The sequence below is a fragment of the Bos mutus genome, chromosome 10, assembly GCF_027580195.1.
Source record: "Bos mutus isolate GX-2022 chromosome 10, NWIPB_WYAK_1.1, whole genome shotgun sequence".
NCBI classification, from domain to species: Eukaryota; Metazoa; Chordata; class Mammalia; order Artiodactyla; family Bovidae; genus Bos; species Bos mutus.
In genome coordinates, this window is record NC_091626.1 from 97107994 (window position 1) to 97133363 (window position 25370).

General features: G+C 41.2%; 1 protein-coding gene across 1 annotated transcript in view; it reads left to right on the forward strand.

Annotated features, from left to right (window-relative positions):
* SPTLC2 (serine palmitoyltransferase long chain base subunit 2) overlaps positions 1–24883 on the forward strand; it is a 100732-nt gene extending 75849 nt beyond the window's left edge. Inside the window, exons 10-12 of the mRNA XM_070378445.1 lie at positions 10201–10336; positions 12248–12377; positions 19770–24883. Of these exons, the coding sequence (XP_070234546.1) occupies positions 10201–10336; positions 12248–12377; positions 19770–19889 (386 nt within the window). The 3' untranslated portion in view covers positions 19890–24883. The remainder of the gene's footprint in view (positions 1–10200; positions 10337–12247; positions 12378–19769) is intronic.
* The last annotated feature ends 487 nt before the right edge of the window (positions 24884–25370 follow it).

Below are 25370 nucleotides of genomic sequence, written 5' to 3' on the forward strand. Positions count from 1 at the left end.
TGCCTTCAATGTAGGAGACCTGGGTTCGATCCTTGGGTTGGGAAGATTCCCTGGAGGAGGACGTGGCAACCCACTCCAGTATTGCCCAGAGAATCCCACAGACAGAGGAGTCCATGGGGTCGCAAAGAGTCAGACATGACTGAGCAACTAAGCACACACACTTATGGCTGTGCTGGGTCTTTGTTGCTGTGTGGACTTTTCTCTAGTTGGAACAGCAGGGGCTACTTTCTAGTTGCCATGTGCGGGCTTCTCATTACAGTGGTTTAGCACAGGCTCTAGAGCACGCGGGCTTCAGTAGTTGGAGTTCCCACGCTCTGGATCACAGGTTCAGTAGTTGTGGCTCACCGGCTTGGTTGCTCCACAGCATGTGGGATCTTAGTGGACCAGGAATAGAACCCATATCTCTTGCATTGACAGGCGGATTCTTTACCACTGAACTACCAGGAAACCCCCCAAGTTTATTTAAATCAATACAAATCAATATGTGCATCCATTCACTTATGGAAGACTACAAAGTAGTGTCTTATCAAGAAGTAAGGCTGGTTAGTAGTTGACTTTGTAACATTTAGACATATAATAACTAAAGCTAAATATAATTTTTCCTTGATTAGAAATTACTTAACTTGCAAAGGGTAACGGAGGAAGCATTTATTCAGCCTGGCACTATGCTTGCTATGTTATGCAGTTTCTTTCCTTTAAAGGGAGTTAGTACTAGAAGCTTCCAAGATTTGGGAATAACCTTTGAAAACAGAGTCTGCATTTGAGTTACCTGGTATTGTAAAGACTTGTTTAAGAAGTCTATAAGATATAAGCTCCAGTTTTAGATATCAGTGGAGACACATGTTTAACGTAGGCAATTTACTCAGGATGACTGAGTTGGTCCTATTTTTTTTTTTTTTTAAAGAAAATGGTTTTCAAGAGAAAAACCGCAGGAGTGAAACATGTTCCTTTTCACTCTAGATTACATAGTCCAACCAAAGTGAAATATTTTTAAAAATAACCTTCCAAATAGCAAAAATAAGACCTTGGACAGATGGTAAACTGAAAGATAGTAAAGTTCAATTCTTAGACAAAATGTATTAAAGAGATATTATGTGAAATACCCATAATGTAATGTTTTGGTAGTATAGATTAGAAGGCGATAGGTAGTATTTTTTCATATTTTATCCTGACTTATGTCCCATAACTCCTAATGCTGAAAACTTAACTGAAACCATTCTTGGGGCTGTATGTTCTGTTTGCTGCTAAGTCACTTCAGTCGTGTCCTACTCTGTGCGACCCCATAGACGGCAGCCTACCAGGCTCCCCCGTCCCTGGGATTCTCCAGGCAAGAACACTGGAGTGGGTTGCCATTTCCTTCTCAAATGCATGAAAGTGGAAAGTGAAAGTGAAGTCGCTCAGTCTTGTCTGACCCTCAGCGACCCCATTGACTGCAGCCTGCCAGGCTCCTCCGTCCATGGGATTTTCCAGGCAAGAGTACTGGAGTGGGGTGCCATTGCCTTCTCCGCTATGTTCTGTTTGCTGCTGCTGCTGCTAAGTCGCTTCAGTCGTGTCCGACTCTTCGACCCCATAGACGGCAGCCCACAAGGCTCCCCCGTCCCTGGGATTCTCCAGGCAAGAATACTGGAGTGGGTTGCCATCTCCTTGTTTGGGGGACCCTAAACTGGGAAAACCCTCATCTGCTTTGACATTATGACCTTTAAGAAGAAGTGGGGAAGGGGGAAGAAGTTCTTCAATTTCAAATTCTTCCAACCCATTATAATTAACTGGAAAGTATGAGTCTGAGGAATAGCAGTACTTTTATTTTTCCCAGGAAGCTAGATTATGTCAGCATAACCAGGAAATCTAAGAAGATTAGGAGCTGTGTAATGGGGTATAATGTGACTTAGGGGATCAACTCTGAACACCACTCATTGATGTCCTTTATTTTGGAAGATTTCAGTTAATACTGAAAATGTTATTTTTGAAGTTGCAGACTCAAACTTTGGTTGATTATAAGTTATAGTAAAAAGCTCATCAGCTAAATTGAAAGTTGTATTGCTCTGTAAGCAGGTGTGAAGTGAAAAAAAGTGTGAAGTGTTAGTCACTCAGTCATGTCCAACTCTTTGAGACCCCATGGACTGTATGTAGCCTGCTAGGTTCCTCTGTCCATGGCATTTCTCCAGGCAGGAATACTGGAATGGGTAGCCATTCCCTTTTCTAGAGGATCTTCCAGAGATTGAACCTGGGTCTCGCACATTGTAGGCAGGTTCTTTTCCATCTGAGCCACCAGGAGGCCTTGTAAGCAGGTTTTAGATACTTGCTATATTTTTTGAAGCCTAAGTTCTGAGTAGTTAGCACTAATGGCCATTGAAGACAAAATGTCTGCTCCCTTTTGTATTCCTTACTTTGTACATTGAGGTTATCTTTTTTGTTTGTTTTTGTTTGTTTGCTTTTTAACCAGTCCTGAGACTTCAGAAAATTTGTAGCTCGTAGAACATTGTTCTGATCGATAAACTGTCTGGAAGGGATGTCTGGAATGCAGTTGTACAACTGCAAAATCTGTTTAGCAATAGTTAATAAATGTAACTCTAAATCTAACTCTGTTTTGTAAAAGTGATTTAAGGTTATCAATGTATGAAAGTGAAGTTGCTCAGTCGTGTCCTACTCTTTTCGACCTCGTGGACTGTAGCCCACCAGGCTCCTCCGTCCATGGGATTCTCCAGGCAAGAATACTGAAGTGGGTTGCCATTTCCTTCTCCAGGGGATCTTCCTGACCCAGGGATCGAACCCAGGTCTCCCACATTTCAGGCGGATGCTTTAACCTCTGAGCCACCTGGGAAGCCCTATCAATGTATGCTGCTGCTACTGCTAAGTCACTTCAGTCGTGGCCGACTCTGTGCAACCCCATAGACGGCAGCCTACCAGGCTCCTCCGTCCATGGGATTTTCCAGGCAAGAGTACTGGAGTGGGTGCCATCGCCTTCTCCGCTATCAATGTATAGTGGTTGTCAATACATAGATAGTTGTGATGTTCCTTCTAGTCCATCTTCCTCCCTTTTAGGCTTTCAGTTCAGTTCAGCTCAGTCACTCAGTCATGTCCAACTCTTTGTGACCCCGTGAATCGCAGCACACCAGGCCTCCCTGGCCATCACCAACTCCTGGACTTGACTCAGACTCACGTCCATCGAGTCAGTGATGCCATCCAGCTATCTCATCCTTTGTCGTCCCCTTCGTCTCCTGCCCCCAATCCCTCCCAGCATCAGAGTCTTTTCCAATGAGTCAACTCTTCTCATGAGGTGGCCAAAGTACTGGAGTTTCAGCTTCAGCATCATTCCTTCCAAAGAAATCCCAGGGCTGATGTCCTTCAGAATGGACGGTTGGATCTCCTTGCAGTCCAAGGGACTCTCAAGAGTCTTCTCCAACACCACAGTTCAAAAGCATCAATTCTTCGGTGCTCAGCTTTCTTCACAGTCCAATTCTCACATCCATACACGACCACAGGAAAAACCATAGCCTTGACTAGACGGACCTTTGTTGGCAAAGTAATGTCTCTGCTTTTCAATATGCTATCTAGGTTGGTCATAACTTTTCTTTCAAGGAGTAAGCGTCTTTTAATTTCATGGCTGCAGTCACCATCTGCAGTGATTTTGGAGCCCAAAAAAATACAGTCTGACACTGTTTCCACTGTTTCCCCATCTATTTACCATAAAGTGATGGGACCGGATGCCATGATCTTCGTTTTCTGAATGTTGAGCTTTAAGCCAGCTTTTTCACTCTCCACTTTCACTTTCATCAAGAGGCTTTTTAGTTCCTCTTCACTGTCTGCCATAAGGGTGGTGTCATCTGCATATCTGAGGTTATTGATATTTCTCCCGGCAATCTTGATTCCAGCTTGTGTTTCAGTTTCCTTTAAAGAATTAAATCTAATGATGCCGTCACAACCCACTGATCCCTCATATTCATTTTACTTCGCTCCTTAGCATAAAATGTATTACAAGAAGTTGAGGAGCTGCAATATTAACTACACATACATATTTATTTTCTCTCTCTCTCTCTTTCATGCCAAGCTGTAGATTTTTACTGAAAAGATCCTAAAAATGGCTTCATTCTAACAAATTGCCCAAAAGGACCACCAACACAGTAAGGTTCATTTGTAAAGTTCAGGAGAATCAGAACAGGGGTTCTCTCTAAATTGCCTTTATGCTTTTTGTCACCCTTAAAAGTAAAGATTTATGTTTGAAAAATAGAGAAGAATGCTGATTTCTTATATTACCATCTGTGTTCTCTCTGAGGCAAAGATCAAGACCTTTTAAGAGTTAGTATTTTTTTTTAACAATGCTAACCTTTTCTGTTTTTAAATTTTTGTTTTTAAATTGTTTTTAAATTTGAATTTAAAAACACCCTATACTTGCTATAGCTTTGCAGTGAGAAAACTCTTTAGAAGTAAACTTGGAGGTTGAACTTAAATACCATGCTTCTTGTATTAATGTTAACTGGTATTTTATATGATGTTTAATTCAAAATGGATAGCTGTGTTGTCTTTAAAATTCAGTATCACCTCATAAGAGATAACCACTTTCCTAATATGTATAACTGCAAAAGTTTACTGATTTGTAAGTAACTTGGCTGCTTTTCCTATTCTTATCTTTGAAATTATTAGGTTGAATCAGAAGAAACTGCCTTTTTAAAGTCAAAAATAGTCAAATATTGGTATCTTCTTGATTCTGCCCAGTAGTTTTTGTTGGATAAACAGACCACTTAATTTCTGGGTTTCTGTGTGACTGCCATTTCTAATTTAGTTCACTTCTTTCTCCAGCGCTGGTCTTGATTCTTCCCCTCAGTCTTTATTCTCTGCTCACCACTGATGATTGCAGTTTGCTGTTGCAGATGAGTTTATTGGAAGTACTACTCTCTGCTTGCCTCATCCTTGCCTGCGTCTGCTTAGGCTCCCTCGCCCGTTCATCCCTGTCCCATTCATTTGCTAGTAAGTGCTATTTAAAAAGTAAGGTACAGATGCATGTGTGCATGCATGCTCATTCACTTCAGTCGTGTCCAACTCTTTGCAGTCCTATGGACTGTAGCCCACCAGGCTGTTCTATCCATGGGATTATTCGGGCAAGAATACTAGAGTGGGTTGGCAAGCCCTTCTCCAGGGGGTCTTCCTGACCAAGGGATCAAACCTGCATCTCCTGCATTGCAGGCAGATTCCTTATTGCTGAGCCACCAGGGAAGCCCAAAATACAGATCTTGTTACCCAGTAAAGGGATAAACACTTCAGAGTTTGAAACAGACATAATTTCTGGCTGTAGTGTGAAAGCAAAAGCACTGAACTGGAATCAGAAAACCTTGATCTTCCTCCTACTGAATGAAAGGCCTTGGAGAAAATAGTTTAACATCTATGGGCCTATTTTGCTGTGTGTAAAGTATAAATACAGTTGACTTGTGTGCAGTGCAGATATGAACTGCCCAGATCCACTTATATGTGGATATTTTTCAATAGTAAATACTACAGTACTACATGGTCCCTAGTTGGTTGAATCTGTGAATTCAGAGACACATCCAGCTATTGAGTCTTGACTATAAATTATATGTGGATCAATCCCTGTCTTACTAACGGTCAACTCTAGTACATATTTTACCATATCCTCCTAAAGTAAGTTAGAATCAAGTGAAATTGAGCTGTTAGTTGCTAATTATAGTAATTCTTTCCTTATTTGGGCATGACTAAGATGCTTAAATATATATTTAGGAGGTAAATTTTTATTGAAGTATAGTTGATTAACATTGTTTTAGTTTCAGATTATAGCATGGTGATTCATTATTTTTGCAGTTATATTCTATTGTAAGTTAATACAAGATAATGAGTCTAATTCTCTTGTTGTTCGGTCCCTCAGTCATGTCCAACTCTTCGCAACCCCATAGACTGCAGCACACCAGACTTCCCTGTCCTTCACTGTTTCCTGAAGTTTGCTCAAACTCGTGTCCATTGAGTCGATGATGCCATCTCATCCTCTGTCATCCCCCTTTCCTCCTGCCTTCAGTCTTTCCCAGCATCAGGGTCTTTTCCAGTGAGTCAGCTCTTAGCATCAGGTAGCCAAAGTATTGGAACTTTAGCTTCAACATCAGTCCTTCTGATAAATATTCTTTCTGGGTTGATTTCCTTTAGGATTGACTGGTTTGATCTCCTTGCTGTCCATGGGACTCTAAATAGTCTTCTCTAGCACCACAGTTCGAAAGCATCAGTTCTTTGGCACTCAGCCTTCTCTGTGGTCCAACTCTCACATCCATACATGACTACTGGAAAAACCAGAGCTTTGATTGTACGGGAGCTCTGTCCGCCAAGTGATGTCTGCTTTTTAATACACTGTGAAGATTTGTCCTAGCTTTTCTTCGCAAGAGCAAGTGTCTTTTAATACAGTAAATTCTCTTGCTTATCTATTTTATATCTAGTAGTTTATATCTGTTAATCCCATAGTTTTAATTTGTTCCTCTCCCCTTTGGTAACTGTAAGTTTGCTTTCTAAGTCTGTTACCATTTTGTAAATAAGTTCATTTGTATCACTTTTTTAGATTCTACATGTAGGTGATACCATGTAACGTTTGTCTTTCTCTGATTTACTTCACTTAGTATGATAATCTCTGGTCTATCCATGTTGCTGCAGATATCATCATTTCATTTTTTTTATAGCTGAGTCATTTTCCATTGGGTGTGAGTGTGTGTGTGTGTGTGTGTGTGTGTGTGTGTATGTATCTCACATCTTCATCCATTCATTTCTCAATGGACTATTATGTTACTTCCATGTCTTAGCTATTGTAAATTAGTGCTACTATGAATATCAGAGTGCATATCTTTTCAAATTAGACTTTTCATCTTTTCCAGATATATGCCCATATAAGTGATATCACATAATATTTGTGTCTCTCTGACTTGTTTCACTAAGCATAATATTCTCTAGGTCCATCCTGGTTGCCACAAATGGCATTATTTCATTCTTTTTGTGACTGAGTGATATTCCATTGTGTGGGTTCATATATATATATTCCACGTCTTAATTCAGTCATCTGTGGATGGACACTTGGGTTACTTCCGTGTCTTGGCTGTTGTAAATAGTGCTGATTCGAACATTGGGTGCATATATTGTTTCGAATTAGTCTCTCCTTTTTTTCCAGATTGCCAGGAGTGGAATAGTCAGATGATATGGTAGTTATATTTTTACTTTTTTAAGGAACCTCCATGCTCAGCCTGGTGGCTGAGTCACTTTACGTTCCCACCAGCAGTGTACAGGGTTCCCTTTTATCCACATCCTCTATTTAGGAGAGAATTCTTTTAAATCTGAACTGTATAACTGCCAAAATGAAAGTTGGTAATCTCAACTCTGATGTTCATTAACGTGTAAATAGGTAAACAAATTGTGGTGTATCTTTGGTAAGGAATACTGTTCTGCAATAATAAGGATATACAAGTTGAGAATTTTAACTGCCTGTTCCCAGTATCTTCCAGTTATGCATGTGGGTGTTAATTTAGATGTATTTTCTTCTGGGACTCTTCTTGTCAGGGAACAGATGACAGTGAATGGCGAGACTGAACTGTCTACTTCCTTTCATTACAGAAAACATGCTTAGAATGATATAGCAATAAGTGGAAGTGGTGAGGTCTAAATCTCTTGGCATTTCTTCTTTTCCTTGATAACTTTTCTAACAGAAGGTAATTTGTGGTAAGAAAAAGGTAGCAAGTTGTAAAATAATACAGGAAAAATTAATGTATATGGAACTTAGCAAATTTGTCAGTTTCTTTAAAAATCTTTAATAAGATATCATTTATATACAGTAAAATTCACTAAAGTGTAATTCCATGAGTTTTAACAAATGTATGCGGTCATGTAACCATACCGTAAAGTACAGAATATTTTCATCACCCCTGAAAAGACCCCTCATACCCCTCTTCCGTCAATCATCTCTCCATTCCCTGGCAACCACTAATCTGTTCTATCACTATAATTATGTCTTTTTAAGAATTTCCTATAATTGGATTCATAAGAGTGTAATCTTTTGTGTCTAGCTTATTTCATTTAACATAATACTCTGCAACTCATAATCATTTTTGTATTTTTCAGTTATTTTTATCTCTCTTCATCACGTTTCCTCTGTTTTTCTGAATGGATGGAGCATTTTTATAATAGCATTTTTCATCCTTGTCTGCTAATACTCTGTCATTTCTGCTCTGTTTCTCTTGATTGACCTTTCTCCTAGTTGCTGGGTCATATTGTCCTGTTTTTTGAATGCCTAAATTCTTTTACTACACATCATGACCTTGTGAATTTCACATTATTAGGGACTGCATTTTGTTATATTCATTTATGTAATAATGTTGGACTTTGTTCTTGGAATCAATTGGATCCTCTCAGGACTTGCTGTTGAAGAGTGTTTGGGTGGGCCAGAGCAGCTTTTAGTCTAGGGCTAGTTTAGCTCCACTACCGGTGTGATTCTAAGGTCTTTCCATTCCAGTTGGTGAAAGTAGAAATTGTTCCCCGCTCCGTAGGAGTGCTGGGAATTGCTTAATCTGCTGCTTTCTGGTGGATCTCCCCGGACTCTCATGGTTTCTTCTCCTGTGTGTGCAGCTCAGCCCTTTGCCAGAGGCTCTTCTGCAGGCCCAAGAGCTCTCTTGGTGCACTTTCCTCCTCTCCTTTTGTGCTGCCCAGTAAATTCTAGCCACCTTAGCTTCCCCAACTTCAAAATCTGTTGTCTTCAGCGGACAAGACTAGGTCCCTGCTTCCGGAGCAGCCTGGGAGCTGTCTCTAGGTGGTATGGAGGCAGTTGCAAGACTCACTTCTGGTTTCCTTCCTCTCCAGGAGGACAGTTGTGCACTGCCTGTGGCCCAGTGTCTGAAAACCATTCTTTAATATACCCTGTCCAGCTTTCTGTTGTTTACAAGCGGTTCAGTAAATCCAGTTACAAGAAGTACAGTAAATCCAGTTCTGGTACTCTTATCACAGCTGGAACTGGAAGTCTCTTACTCTAAATGTAGAGTAAGCGTGTGTGGGTATTTCTAGGGGAAAGTTAGAGTATGTTGCTCATCAGTTATCAACATAAATGTAACATACTTTAATGTCTGCTTTAATATTTGTAAGATGTATGTCATAACTTAAGTGATGTTCTTCAGTGTTCACACTAATCTAATCTACGCTTGTGTTAGCTTCTCTGGTCAACTTAAAATTATTTACATAAAGAATATTAATTTGGGGTTATTTGTAGCAAACTTACCTAGAGTAGTCTCCACATCAGTGATGGATATGTTAGTGTTTTGAGTCTAAGAACATTTGTTAATCATCTGTATTTCCAGTTGATTGATTTATCTTTGAGCTGTATGATTATATTTTTAAAAATATGAATCTGCTGGATTTCTCATATATGTGAAAAAATGACCACAACCTTCCTTATTTGTGAGCAGATTTTGAAAACTGTTGAACAGTTCTTAGCCCTTACAAGCTGATTTTTTGAGTTTGTGTCTTGCTCTCTATAACAGAACAATTGTTTTGGGACATCTGTTCGTAGATCGACGTCCCATAAAGTCAAAACCAGGTCAGATATCTAGTCAGCAGTTCGAAAAATGTATGCCTTAATCCATTTGTGTTTAGGAAAGATGAACGAAGTAGGGTTAAAAATATGATTTTTACATTACACGGGTATGCTGCTGCTGTTTGATAGGAGTTTTAGGAAAATGGTAATACAAACTCAAAACTCAAGAAGAAAATGTGGGACTCTCTGATCTTATATGTAAAATCATTTTGCAGCAAGGTTTTTGGAATAAATATTGAAGTTGAGAGACCTTAATTCTAGTCAGCTGTGCCACTTATTATCATATGACTGTAAGCCAGGCACAACCTTGTGAGTCTCCTAATATAAATATATGTATTTATATATTATATATTGTATAAATATTTATATAAACGAATTGGTAGTAAGTGTCTTACCTACTGTGAAGGGTGGCAGGGTGTTAAAGGAGGCGGCACCAGTGCACCTGTTTGAGGACGCCTGTGAGCCACTGGCAGTAGTGGGAATACTACTCCTTAAACTTCATTTTGTACATTACCATGAAATCTACATACACTCAGCACTTACCATGACAGAATTTACCAAAGCAAGATATCTTTGTGTCTTTTTATATTCCATACAGTTTACTGTGCAAAAATTATTTTGTTTCCCTCCCCATGATTTTCCAGGCAAAGAGTGTATTCAGCAGTTAGCCGAAAACGTCAGGTATTTCAGGAGACGTCTGAAAAGCATGGGCTTCATCATCTATGGAAATGAAGATTCTCCAGTGGTGCCTCTGATGCTCTACATGCCAGCCAAAATTGGGTACTTTTTTTTTTTTGGTTGTGTGCGTAGGCTTTCTGATTGTGATCCACGGGCTTTTCACCACAGTGGCTCCTCTTGTTGCAGAGCAAGGGCTCTAGAGTATGCAGGCTTCAGCAGTTGTGGCACATGGGCTCCGTGGTTTTGGCTCACAGGCTCCAGAGCTCAGGCTCTATAGTTGGGTTGCACGGGCTTTACTTGGCTCCGCTGCATGTGGGATCTTCCTAGACCAGGGATCGAACCCATGTCCCCTGTATTGGCAGGTGGATTCTTAACCATTAAGTCTCCAAAATTGGGTACCTTTTTGCAGATGACAGATCAGCCTCTTATTAGACTTAAGATCTCCCATGATGTGAGACCAGGGTTGTATGTTCTGTTAGGTAAAATTGTCTTGGTCACATTATGTTAACCTTCATTTGCTAGATGTGCCATTGAGTAAACAATGGATTACAGTTTGTAAAATGCATTAACTTGTTAGTCTTTCATTAAACAAACATTTGAGTTAAGTGTACTCTTCTACGGGGTTAAGATAGGTCAGTTAATAAACCACAGAAATAGAAATCCCTGTCCTTGTGGAGTTTATGCTCTACTGGGGCATGAGTCAGACAAACAATAAATAAGGAAATTTGTAATATGTATGTTAGAAGGTTTTAAGTGCCATGGGAGAAAACAGAGTAGGATAGGGGGTGAGAGAGAGTGCCTAGTGGGTGGGCAGATTACAGAATTAAATGGGATGGTCACCCCTGGGTGGGCCTCAGTGGGAAGGGAAGATGATATACAAGCTGGAACTCATAGCTGAGCAAGTTAGCCACTTGGAGAATGAAGCTTCTGTCCAAAGGCCATAATATGGGAACATATTCCTTCCACTGCTAGCCAGTGGAAGACTAGCAGGAGGTGAGGGGCTGAAGTGCAGTGCCCAAGGGGGGCAGTGAGCCATGAGGTCAGCCGTGTAATTGCACAGTTACCAGATGTGCGCAGTGCACCAGCCCCTTTGGCTTGTGCAAGGCATATATAATGGAAATCTTTGCCCTGAAATAGCTTTCGGTGTATTTGAGAAGCACAGATGTATAACAAAACCAAAATATATTTGAAAAGCCGATATGAAGTGGATAAAGGAGTCATCTGCGTAGTCAGTAAAAAGGGCACATCTTTTCAGAGTTGAGAGTTTGGGTCTTAAATATAAATTCAAATAAGGATCATTTCTCAGGTTTAAGTGAACTCAGCAGAGAAGCAAGTTTTTTCTTCACCTTTGAATATCCAGTGCCCACCATAGCTCCTGGCACTCAGCAAATGTTTATTAAAATGAATTATTATAGGAGGGGAAATTAAATCAGGGAACCTGGGAGTATGGTGGTCCAGGTGGTCATCTGAAGATGGGATGAGCTGGCCTCACACACACCCAGGAAACCCTGAATGCCAGTGGCAGCTCAACACCTAAATCGATCCAGAAAATGCATGGTCTGGAAGGCTAATGCTTGGTCTTTCTACCAGCAGAAAAACGTCCATATTATAGCAGATCCTCCACATCCTTAGTCTTAAAAATTTTTTATACTGCCAAGCCTAACATTTCAAGGACCAGGCTTAAACTCAAGTTCATTTTGAAACCTCTGAACCACTGTTACATATCAGGGACACCTTAAAGCTACCACTGCAAATTACTTTGACAAGCCTTATTAAAAATTGGTCTCTGCCAACACTTATCCTTTCACCTTTCTGTGAAACCTTTTGGGAGAAGACCACTTTAGGATTGAATAGAGTCTTTTTGTAAACTGTCAGCTTTAACTTTCACAGAAGTTAGAAGAAATTCCTAATAGAAATCTCTAGTGCCTTTAAGAGTTTAAATCACTCAGGACGGCAAGACCTTTGTACTGTGTGCTTTATTATTCTTCCTAGTTTCTTGTTTTCCCTTTGCAGCGCCTTTGGACGGGAGATGCTGAAGCGAAATATTGGTGTAGTTGTGGTAGGATTTCCTGCTACCCCAATCATTGAGTCCAGAGCCAGATTTTGCCTGTCTGCAGCTCATACCAGAGAAACGCTTGATACTGTAAGTAGACACTTTCACTTTGATATGCTGCTGCTGCTAAGTCGCATCACTCGTGGCCGACTCTGTGCTACCCCATAGACGGCAGCCCACCAAGCTCCTCCATCCCTGGGATTCTCCAGGCAAGAACACTGGAGTGGGTTGCTATTTCCTTCTGCAATGCATGAAAGTGAAAAGTGAAGTCGCTCAGTCGTGTCCGACTCTCAGGGACCCCATGGACTGCAGCCTACCAGGCTCCTCCGTCCATAGGATTTTCCAGACAAGAGTACTGGTTTGCCAGTGCCTTCTCCGTCACTTTGATATAAATATACCTTATACTAAGAAGGCCTGTGTATCAGGTGAAATCAATCATCTGTTGGTCCTCATGGTCATTGAGCACCTGAGATAGATAGTCACTGGTAGACGAGGGAGCACACAGTGCTGTTTAATACATGGCTGTTAACAAAAAATTGCAGAACTGTTAGCATCACCCACCAGATCCTGTGTGATCAGGGCTCTTGGGAAATTTCTGGCTTCATCTTGTTCCACTCTCTCCTTCATTATAGTCTCTACAACTCTTTATTCTCTTTCTATTCTAGCTTTCTCTTGCAAGCTTTCCCACCTGTTTTTCTGTGTGTGGAAGTTTCTCTCTTGATCCTTCCCTCCCCTTTGTCTGGCTGACTGTTACTCATTTATCACATCTCCACGTAGACTTACTCAAGGGTTTTTCCAAACCCTCTTGCTAGATGTTTCTGAAAATCCTAAGACTCTTGCCTAGAAAATTCTTTACACCTGTAGTTATTTAATGGCAGTCTTTTCCATTAGGTAAGTCTTAAGCAGGAACTAAGTCTATTTTTTTCATTCTGTGTGCCAAGCATATAATAGGAACTCATAATTATTACTGACTATAAAAATTTATGGTCTCTTAATATGTTCTCGTCTCTTGGTATTTCTTTAATATGCTATTACCTCACACATAAGACTTCAGACTTTTTAAAGCTTTAAGGTGTTCCTATGTTGGGTGCATTTAGTTCATTTCAGTTTAGTTCAGTCGCTCAGTCATGTCCAACTCTCTGCGACCCCATGGACTGCAGCATGCCAGGCCTCCCTGTCCATCACCAACTCCAGGAGTCTACTCAAACTCATGTCCATTGAATCGATGATGCCATCCATTGATCTCATCCTCTGTCATCACCTTCTCCTCCCACCTTCAATCTTTGCCAGCATTACAGTGTTTTCCAGTGAGTCACTTCTTTGCATCAGGTGGCTGAAGTATTGGAGTTTCAACTTCAACATCAGTCCTTCCAATGAATATTCAGGACTGATCTCCTTTAGGATGGACTGGTTGGATCTCTTTGCAGTCCAAGGGACTCTCAAGAGTCTTCTCCAACACCACAGTTCAAAAGCATTAATTCTTCAGCACTCAGCTTTCTTTATAGCCCAACTCTCACATCCATACATGGCTATTGGAAAAACCATAGCTTTGACTAGACAGACCTTTATTGGCAATGTCTCTGCTTTTAAATACGCTATCTAGGTTGGTCATAACTTTTCTTCCAAGGAGGAAGCGTCTTTTAATTTCATGGCTGCAGTCACCATCTGCAGTGATTTTGGAGCCCAAACAAATAGTCTGTCACTGTTTCCATTGTTTCCCCATCTATTTCCCATAAAGTGATGGGACCAGATGCCATGATCTTAGTTTTCTGAATGTTGAGCTTTAAGCCAACTTTTTCACTCTCCTCTTTCACTTTCATCAAGAGGCTCTTTAGTTCTTCTTTGTTTTCTGTCATTAAAGTGGTGTCATCTGCATATCTGAGGGTATTGATATTTCTCCTGGCAATCTTGATCCCAGCTTGTGCTTCATTCAGCCCAGCATTTCTCATGATGTACTCTGCATATAAGTTAAATAAGCGGGGTGACAATATACAGCCTTGACGTACTCCTTTCCCGACTTGGAACTAACTGTTGCTTCCTGACCTGCATACAGATTTCTCAAGGGGCAGGTCAGGTGGTCTGGTATTCCCATCTCTTTAAGAATTTTCCACAGTTTGTTGAGATCCACACAGTCAAAGCGTTACATCTTCCTTGGGTTTATGCTGTATGGGACTCTGCACTTTCTGGACTTGGGTGGCTGTTTCCTTTCCTATGTTAGGGAAGTTTTCTGCTACTATCTCCCTATATTTTCTTAGGCCCTTTCTCTCTCTCTTCTTCCTCTGGGACTCCTATCATGTGAATGTTGGTGTGTTTAATGTTGTCCTAAAGGTCTCTAAAACTGTCCTCATTTCTTTTAACTCTTTTTTCCTTATTCTTTTCCACTCCAGTGATTTCCACCATTTTATCTTCAAGTCACTTATCTGTTCTTCGTATTCATTTATTCTGTTGATTCCTTCTAGTAGAATCACTAATAATAAAAATATTCCTTCTATTTTTCATTTCAGTTATTGTGCTGTTGAACTCTGTTGTTTATATTTTCTAGCTCTTTATTATACATTTCTTGTACCTTCTTGGTCTGTGCCTCCATTTTTTATTTTTCCTGAGATCTTGATTCATCTTTATTATCATTACTGTGAATACTTTTTCGGGTAGATTTCCTGTCTCCACTTCAGTGATTTGTCTTCTAGGGTTTTATCTTGATCCTTTGTCTGGAACATATTCCTCTGCTGTCTCACTTTGTCTTAACTTTCTGTGTTTGCAGTCTCCATTACGCAGGCTGCAGGGTTGAAGTTCCTCGTCCTTCTGGTATCTGGCCCCTGGTGGCTGAGGCTGGTCTAGAGGCTTGTGCAGGCTTCCTGGTGGGAGGGATTGGTGCCTGCCCACTGGTGGGTAGAGCTGGGTCTTGTCCCTCTAGTGAGCAGGGCCATATCAGGGAGAGTGTTTAGAGACAGCTGTGGGCTCAGGAAGTCTTTAGGCAGCCTATCTGGTGATGAGTGAGCCTGTGTTCCTGCTGTGTTGGTTGTTTGGGCTGCCGCATCCAAGCACTGGGTGCCTACAGGCTGTTAGGTGGGGCCAGGTCTTGGTGTCAAAGTAGCAGTCTCCAGACTCTAATGAGTATTCCCCCATACCTCCACCACCAGTGTGAACCACAGCCACCCCTGCCTTCCCTTGGGGACCCTTCCAAGACCAGCATGTAGGTCTGGCCCAGGCTTCTATGGAGTCACGGCTTTTCCCCAGGGTCCTGGTGCATACAAGACGTTGTGTGCATCTTCCAAAATGGAGTTTCTGTTTCCCCCAGTCCTGTGGAGGACTGTAATCAAGCCCCACTGGCCTTCAAAGCCAGATGCTGCTCCTCCCATTGCCAGACCCCCCACCCCAAGCTGGGATGCCTGACACGGGGCTCAGAACTCTCCTTCCTATAGGAGAAACTCTGCAATGTAATTATTTTCCAGGCAGTGAGTTGCCCACCCATTGGGTGTGAGATTTGATTGTATTGCGAATGTGCCCTTCCTGCCATCTTGTTGTGGCTCCTTTGTCTTTGGATGTAGAATATCTTTTATGATAGGTTCCAGTCTTTTTTGTCAGTGGTTGTTCAGCAGGGGGTTGTGATTTAGAGAGAGGATGAACTCAAGTCCTTCCACTCCACTGTCTTGTCTCCAGCCTCTTTAAGATTTCAGACTTCTAAAAAACACAAAAGGATTTCAAACTTTAAATAAATACTACTTTCTAAGAGTTTATAGAGCTCTAGAACATATTTGCATAAAATTGGTTGATAGAAAAAAAAATTAGGTGATAGAAATATCAGAATATTAATTCATGGGAGAGCTACTAATCTTAATATTATGAATGCATGTTTTAAAAAGCTTAATTTTTAAAAACAGCTTAATTGACATTTTAATTTTCTTAACTGCTAAAGATTTTGATTTTTTTGTCCCTATTTCTTCATAGCAAATCTTCTACAAATATGGTATATTCTTAATCATCTGACACTGAAATGGGATTCAATTTATTGATATTATATCTTTGTTTTTCTTCTTCTTTATTTTTTTTGAGATTTTTCCGATAGATTTTCCCTTTACTCAAAAATCTTACTGATGAATTTCTTCTTTCATTATTTTTTAACCCAGTGATACCAGCTTCTCTTCCATCCTGTTTGGGTATTTAAGAGTTTCAACACACCTTTTAAAAAATAACTGTCATTAAAAGCAATGACTAAAGTTATTCACTATGTCTTCTAAAAATTTTTACTCCTGATAACTAAACAGATTCATGAAATAACTTAGCTGTAATCAGGTATCTTGGTAGATTTCTATTGCCAATAGTGTGTTTACCAGTTGACAGTTCTGATCTTTTTCTCATAATATCCATTGAAGGATTATTTGACTTTGCCTTCCATTTAGGTTTTTTAAGCATAAAGTTTTTTTTTTTTTTTTTGGAAACTGCAGGTTTGTTAAAGTCATTTTGTCTTAATGATTTTTTATGGAAGTAAACATGAACATTATGAGATACAAATGAAGTTTCATTTATTAATAGGCCCTGAGACATGCTTCTATATATAGGAAATGCACTATAATTCACACTAAAAAACTAACCTGCTATAGCTAATAAATATATTCAGCAAAGTTGCAGAGTAAAAAACACAAAAATTAGTGTGTTCTATACACTGGCAGTGAACACATGAAAAGGAGATTAATATTTCATTTACGATAGCATTCAAAAGAATAAAATACCTAGGAATAAATTTACCAGGGAGGTGGAAGACTTGCATATGAAGCTGTAAAACATTGCTGGAAGAAATGAAGGAAGACTTAAATAAATGTAAAGATAGCCCATATCCATGGACTGGAAGATTTAAGTTTATTAAAATGTCAGTTCAGCAAGATCTGTACAATGGCTATTTTTGCAGAAATAGGAAAACTGATCCTTAAATTCGTATGGAACAGTAGGAGGCCCCAGATCAGCAAAACAATATTGAGAAGGAAAATAGAAGTTGGAGAACTCAAACTTCCCAATTACAAAACTTTCTACAATGCTACAGTAATTGGAATGGTGGAGTACTAGCATAAAGATAGACTTGTAGACCAATGGAGTAGAGTCAAGAGTCAAGAAATAAACCCAAATATCTATGGCTAATTGATTTTCAACACGGAAGCCTAAGACTGGTTAATGGAGAAGGTATAGTCTCTTCAATTAATGGTACTGAACAGCTGGATAACCACATGGCCAAAGAATGAAGTTAGACCCTTACAGCATGGATGAGCCTTGAAAACAGGATGCAAAGTGAAAGAAGACACAGAAGACCGTTCATATGCAGTGTCTAAAACAGGCACATCCACCGGGCCAGGAAACAGATCGGTGGTTGTCAGAGCCTAGGGGAAGGAGGAACGAGGATTTGAGTATGGACTATTTTTTGAAGTGATAATGTTTTAAAATTAGATAGTGATGAAAGTTGTACAACTCTGAATATACCCAGAAGCACTGAATTATGAACTTCTAAGAGGTGAATTTTGTGAATTATATCTCAGTAAAGCTATTATTTTTAAAAAGGAGAAGAGCAGAATTGTCAGCTTGGGGATGTGCAGCTATTCTAGAATATTCTCTTATTCAAAGACCATATGCAACCCTATAATTAACATGTTTTTCCCCTAAGAACTCATCTTACCCTGTCATCCAGAAGTTCAGTGTAGACTATTTGTTAACAAACTTTGATACTTGTAATGGTTTCTTATTCCTAATCTAAGCAGGTAACCTCACAACATGGCCAGCAGTTTGTAGTTACGGTTTTCTCTTTTATGTCAGTAAAACCTGTTCATCTGAGATATTTGTTATAGTATCAGTCTACATTCCTTTGGGCTGCGGTGGCTTTCTTGCTCATTTTCTTTTTAAATTGATGAACAATATCATGTTCTTCTGAATATCCTTTACTTTGTGATTTAGTAAGTCATGTGTTGTTTTAAATTAGTAAGTCCTATATCAGAGGTTGGGAGAATAAATGGCTTAAGAGATTCTCTCAGCTGAAATTCAATCTTAAATTGTTTCCATATGGAACTTTTAATTAAACCTCTCCTCAAAGGTACCACTGTTCTGATAGCCTATTGAAGTCCAACTCTTACTTGCTTTTTATATTTTTCACATTTGGAGTGAAGAGTATTTTTTTCTTATGTTAGGATAAATATGCAATACTTTTTATTAGTGTCCCCCTCCCCATAAACACTGATTTCTTAAAGGCTAAACTTAAGAACAGTTGAATGTGCCTATTACCTAATAATCAGCTGATTTTCTTTTCTGAGCTAGATGGTGTACATTTTCCTGTGTAATTATCACCCTGAGTGGACAGATGATGCATATGATGTGATGGAGATTTGGAGAGCCACAGTCAGGCAGCCGGGCTTCTACCTTTTCTTAGTCTAATGAGGTAGTGTCCCAGATAGAGCCATTCTCACCATAGCCGAGCCTATTAGACTCACGTCCACAGATGCCTGTGGAGTGAACGACAGTGCTGGAGAGCTGCCTTGAACTGAAAATGCAGTCTGTGACCTGTGCCAGGTGCTTTTATTAGAAAGCCTTAGAATCCAGGATTTCAGAATTTTGGCCATCGTCAATGGATTGCTCTGAGAAATTCCCATTACACGCATCACACATCCCTTTCTTGCATGTGACTCTCTGTTCTCACTCTCTGTGTGCTGCTTTTTGGAAAGTTAACTGTGAACCATGATTTGTATACTTTGCTGTATGTATGTATACTTCAACCAGGAGTTGGGTTTTGTTTGTTTTTAAGTGTATATAGGAAACCGTAGACAGATTATGAGGTAAGACTAGTGTAGCAATTAGGAAGAGATTTTTCACTTCATCACTTGTCTTAGTGTTTTAATTTTTATAAGAAACATATTATCTTTGAAAAATAAAAGAGCAAACTTTACCAACAAGAAAGTTATACTGAGAGTTTTGATGGAAAGACAAGATAGTCTGTCCACGTTAGGATTTGGGGGTTTAAAATCAAACCTGAGTTTAAATGCTGACTGTTCTTTCTTTTTTCTTACTGAGTCTGCACAGCAGTGCATTTGGGGACTTTCTTCATCTCTCATCTAGGAAGCATCCCAATGCCAACTTCTTATTGCTTTTCTGGTAGTGTGATACCAGAAAGAACACATACTGGAGGATAAAAGGAGAGGTGACAAGTTGTAGCCATCCTGGCCAATTCAGGGTACACACTCCTTCTTCTAGAAGCATGTCATACGTTGATTAATTATACCCTTCATCCTGAATCCCTGCTGTCCACAGCCTGTTCTTCATGGTCAGCCTGATGTCCTTGCTCAAAAACCTGCTCTTTCCACTGCCAGACTCTAGACTGCTCAGAGCAAATGCACTGGGCACAGCCTACCTCAGGATGGCCGTGCCATGATGATTTTTAGAAAGGTGAAGCAGCAAGTGTGCCTTCCTCCTCCTGGCTCTGACTCACTCCTGCTGTGTCTTGTGTACTAGGCTTTAAAGGAGATAGATGAAGTCGGGGACCTGCTGCACCTGAAGTATTCCCGTCATCGGTCAGTACCCCTCCTGGACAGGCCCTTTGATGAGACGACATATGAAGAAACAGAAGACTGAGCCTTTTTGGTGCTCCGCTACAGGACCTGTCTCACTCACCCAGGAACTGCATGTGGCCTCTCTGAGCCAGTGGCAGGAACCACACTTCCGTGGCCATCTCACGTGAAAGACATTTCCTCAGCTACTGACGGCGGCCACCTCCACTCTCAGCGGCGTTTTGTAAATAGTGAGAAACTGCTGCACATCCTTCCTTCGCTACATTTCACCTTAAAAAAAAAAAAGGGGGTGACTCACTTTGCTTTTTTTTGTCTATTAAAAAAAAATGTTTTATTTTATAACTATTCTACTTGTGAAATCACGCTGACCCTAGCCCGTCTCTGGCTGACCACGCAGGCTGTTTCGCTCTCGCAGCCCCCTCCCACTCCTGCGCCCGGCCAGAGCTCCTGCCGTCCCTGGCCCTCCTTCCTGGGGAGCAGGTGCCTCCCACTCACCTTCAGTCAAGGTCTCAGAGGCTGCCAGCCTTGGAATCCCTACTGAGCCAGTCACGACACAGTCCACCAGTGTTTTAAAGGTGACTGAAGTCTAGCCGTGTGAGAAAGGCAGTCAAGACTAACGTTGCCGAAACTGCCCCCCTCCGCTTGGAACTCTCTCTGGCCAGGAGCCTCTGAGGCTTGGTCTTTGTCCGTTTTGTTCTGGCCACCAGAGGATAATCCTCCTTCACCATCAAATGTTTCTCCATAATGGTCACCCTCTGAAGGTTATGTCCAGTTTCTGGGTGTTTCCCAAGCTACGATCTGACACTCCTGCCCCCTCTTTAAGACACGGAGATTGCACCCACTTACCACCCTGGTCAGACCTCGGTGCTGAAGCTGATGCCCAAGCTCTCTGCTCTGTGCAGAGCAGCCCCTCGGTGATCCCTCCTCCTGCCAGCATGAGAGGGCAGGGGCCGTGTGGAAAGAGGTGGTGGCTCCTCGTATCCACAGAACGTCTGGGTTGGTTATTACTGCTTTCTACTTTTCAAAATTATGACAGCCTCTGCCTGGGTCTGGGTCCAGATCAGGATTGAAACTGATAAAGGAAAATGTGGGTGAACCCCCTGGAGGGCTCAGAAGGTGTTTGTCACGTTCCTGAGTTTGCTAGCTCACCCTCTCAAGAGGATGGCCTCTGTAAGTAGCACTCTCTGAGTGATGTTGCTCTTTCGCCCTCAGTGTCCTGGTGCAGTTCTCAGCTGGCATTTGGGCCTCAGGGGCTCCATCTCCTTCCGTTACCTCCTTGTTTCTCCCTGAGAAGTTCTGAACACACTTTCACTAACCTGAGATCCTCTTTTGACTCCGTTTTCATTACCAGGCAAGGGAACATCTTTCAGTGAGCTTTATACTGCTTGACCAAAGAACAAATCCGAAAATCACCCTGTTAAAGTTCTTACTTTTTTTTTTCCGTTGACCAAAGCTTAAGTGAAGAGAACTTTGGACTTTTTTGTACCCAGGATCAGCTTTTAGTAGCCATCCAGTACTACAGGGGAAGGAGTGGAAACAGAATGAAGACCTGTGTGTGAAAGCAGTTTTGTACATTTTTGAAATCGCTCCTTTTATCGGCAGAAAAAATTCTCAGTCCAAGTTCTCTCTAGACATCTTGTCACCAGATGTGGTGTTTTGTGCTGAAACGTTTAGTGGAGGACATAAACGATGCTGTTGCTGGTAAAGTTCTGTTTTCATGTCTTAAGTTATCTTAGGTCACTCTCAGCATCTGAGAACCTTAAGCCCTTGAAATAGTTGGAGGTTTTATTATACTTTTTTAAAGAATTAAAAAAAAAAATGAGCCAGGTAGAGATGCAGGGACTGCATTTAGCAGGTACAAGTTGGAGTAAAAAAGACTGTGGTAAACTAAGTAATTAGTCGTGTAAAATAAAATACATTACTAACAATCCCTGCACATCTAGTCCTCACCATAGAACCCCATTAGAATACCAGAGAGCTTTTGCTGGTATAGAGTTTGCAAAAGTCACAAACTTTAAGCCATGAACTTAATGGCCAGTCTTTAATTTTGACTTGCATGAAGTCACTGCAACTTAAAATGTCAGTTATGTGGGCATTTTAATATATATATATATATATATATATATATATATATATCACTTTGCTATGCAGTTATTTCAGGATAAATGCAGTTAAGTTATAGGTTTATTTTGAAGTGGAAAAAACTGTGATCTCACCAAGCACTCTACTTTCTAGAGGAAAAAACATTATGCACACTGATTGTCTCTTCCTGAAACTGTAATGTAAATCTAGGGTCCAGTCATATCACAAACACCATTATTTAACCATGTACTTGGGAAAATACAAGTGTATATAAATGAAGTCATTGGGAATGAGTAGAAACAAACCCAAAACAAATAAGTGTTGTTTAATACATGGTTTAACACAGCCTGCTTCAGGAATCCGATGGGATTCAAACAGGTATCTGCTAACCATTCCTACCAAAGCTGATCCATCGGACTTAGCTGATAGAGGTGTGACTAATCCTTACTACTTCTTCTCATCCCTCTTTTCATGTAGCGTTGTCTTCATCCATTGCAGGTTTATATGACCGTTTTGTGCAGATCGCATCAGAAACCAGGAAGTATATAACTAGGGGACATCAAAATCACATCCAAAGAATTGATCAAGTGGCAATGTCAGATTCTCCTCCCATCTTTATTAAAAGCTTTGCCCTAGAATATGGCGTGTGTTTTGGAACAAGTAAATATTGAAAGGGAAGGTTCAGGGTTAAGGTCTTTGGAACACCAAACTTTTCACTTTGCTTTGGAACATTTTTTCCCTTTAAAAAACATTCTGGTCTCCGGAGCCCAGAGTACTGCTCCCTCGTTTGAAGAACTCGGCACCTTTAGTCTTTTCATCACTATCTTAAACTTTTGTGATAGGGTATTTCAGTTGGTCAAACAGGCTTCTTCCTTATGTGGGGATGGAAGGTGAGCAGAAGTAAGGGACACAGCTTCTGAGGGCTGTGTGTTTGCCTGGTGCCTTTTCAGAAGCCAAAGCTGTTTATTCCCTCTCACCTCCCTTTCCAAATTGATGAGGATCTCTGGCAACTTGTCATACTGGGTTAGGCAGCAGCACAGAACTGCTAGTCACATGAAGAAAGAGAATTCGGGTTCTTCTTTTGTATGAATTTGTGGCAAAACCACCTTCAGAAGGTTGAATATAATTGACTGTCGCCCAGTTTTCTCTTTTTTTGGCCACTCCGCATGGCATGCAGAAGTCTAGTTCTGCAGTCAGGGATCAAACCCGCGCCTCCTGCAGTGGAAGCGTGGAGTCTTAACCACTGGACTGCCAGGAAAGTTCCTCCTGGTTCTTTTGTAATAATACAAAGAGTTGCTGTGACCACGTTCCCAGGGTGTCTCTCTTGATGTTCTAGGTAAGCCAGAATAGGTTTTAATCTCTACTTGCTATAACCTGTGTGGTTAGAAAAGACGAAAGAGTTCTTTTCCTCTGTCCACCGTCAGGAACGTCAAGAATTGTTGAGCACTTCATGCAGGTAAAACCAGTGTAGCCCCAAGGGGTAATGAAGGGGGAGTTAGGAAAATCACAGGATTCGTCTTGGCCATTGAGCAGCTGTCTGCTTCAATGCACCCTCAGCCTGTAGAGTGATATGCTGCTACCTGCCTAACATGGAAGCTCAGTGCCCAGGGCATCTTAATCCATGAAGCCAGTTAATCAAAATATCTTCCATTCTCTCCTCAGCATTACCTCCATGAAACACGGTGTTCAGACTCCTGGCCAGTTGCCATGTGCCCAGATAGCTAAGTTAGACAGCTGGCTTCCTGCCTTATCGTACAGAAGAAATGTCAGGACTTGCCAGTAAGCCCTTTGCTCTTAATGTGTAAAAATGCCATTGCCCCTTTAGTCACTTCCAGTACTTCTGAGCACCTTTCCTATAGATTGAGCCTTTTCTAGGGAGGAGACTGAAGGGGCTAGCTCAAGCCCTCATTGGGAATGATCTAGTCTCTGCTGAGTCTGGAGTTATCACATTCCCAGTCATTCTTGGGAAGGACTTGGGGGAGCTGTGGTCAAGGTCTTGTTTACTACAGAGTACACATGATAAATGGCCTTATAAACTGAAATTCTTTGTGGTATGATGAGTTTATTCAACTGACCGTAAAGAATTCAGTGGTTATCTTAAACTGCCGTTACTATGTTTTTAATGAAGCATACCCAAAGCTCTGTTCTTCTGGAGCAGTTGTGGGGAGGTTGAATGAAAGGTAAAAGTTCGTTCGGCGCCCTGATATTGTGCCAGGCGTCCTGCCTTGTTGCTGTCTGCGTGGATAGTGGATCCTCCCATAGACGAGGAGCCTGGAGCCCACTCAGTGTCTGCTTTTTCCACCACGGTTCCAGAGTTCCTGTGCACAGCTTTGTCGCTTGGCCCAGGTCTTCTAAGAAGTGTGGGACATATCCCTGGCCAGGGTGGAATGTCTTCACCCTTAGCATTAGGTCTTGTTCCCTCAGTTGTTAAGGGTTGGAACAGTAAAAAGCATCCTCAGTGGTTCTTCAGAGGAGACTAGTGAGGTCACCAAGACAGCCAGCATGCAGACACAGTCTTAATGATCCCTCTCTGGATAAAGGCAGCTAACATTAAGAGAAGGGGGAAAGATAAACGAAGAATAGAGACATAGCTTATGGGGAGCTTAGCTCTTTATTTTGTTGGCCTGTATATTTTTCATTCCTGAAAAACTGGAATTTGCAAGAGGTGCTGTGATAACCCTTCTCCAGCCCTGTAATGCTCGTATAATCTGAGAAAGAGAAGGGAAATATATAAATTAAATTTTTTAAGATTTAGTATTGTGTTAAAATGTCACCCTGTCTCCCTTCTTTGCTGAATGATTTTTTTGTTTTGTTTTTGATTTGTTGGATGATGGTTGAGCTATAAATAATGGCTTGGGGAAGGTGTATCCATTCTGAGAGTGTATGTTAAGAGCTGAAGGGGAACTACTTGAGATGACTTAAGAATCATCCCATGCAAATACATTGTTTTGCTCCAATAAAATACTCGAGAAGCTGTATCTGCCTTTATTCATTCCGCCAATAAATACCGAGTGCTGTTCCCACGCCAGGCCCTGTGCAGTGTGTCACTCAGTCATGTCCGGCTCTTTGCAGCCCCATAGACGGCAGCCTGCCAGGCTCCTCTGTCCATGGGATTTCCCAGGCGAGAACACTGGAGTGGGGTGCCATTCCCTTCTCCGGGGGATCTTCCTGACCCAGGGATCGAACCCATAGCTCCTGTACTGGCAGGCAGATTCTTTACCACGGAGCCACTTGGGAAGCCCAAGAGGAATTCACACAGGGAGTCATTAAGGTGGGGTGGGGGAGACCTTTGGGTTCACAGTAGCTGGAACAGTAACAGAACAAGCTAAGATTTTAACAACATAACTCACCCCCTCTTCCCACCTTGTACTTTGTCTGGGTCATCACAGCATTCAACCAGTAAATACCGAGTGCTGTTTCCATGCCGGGCACTGCACTGAGCATCACAAACGAAAGAAGTTAG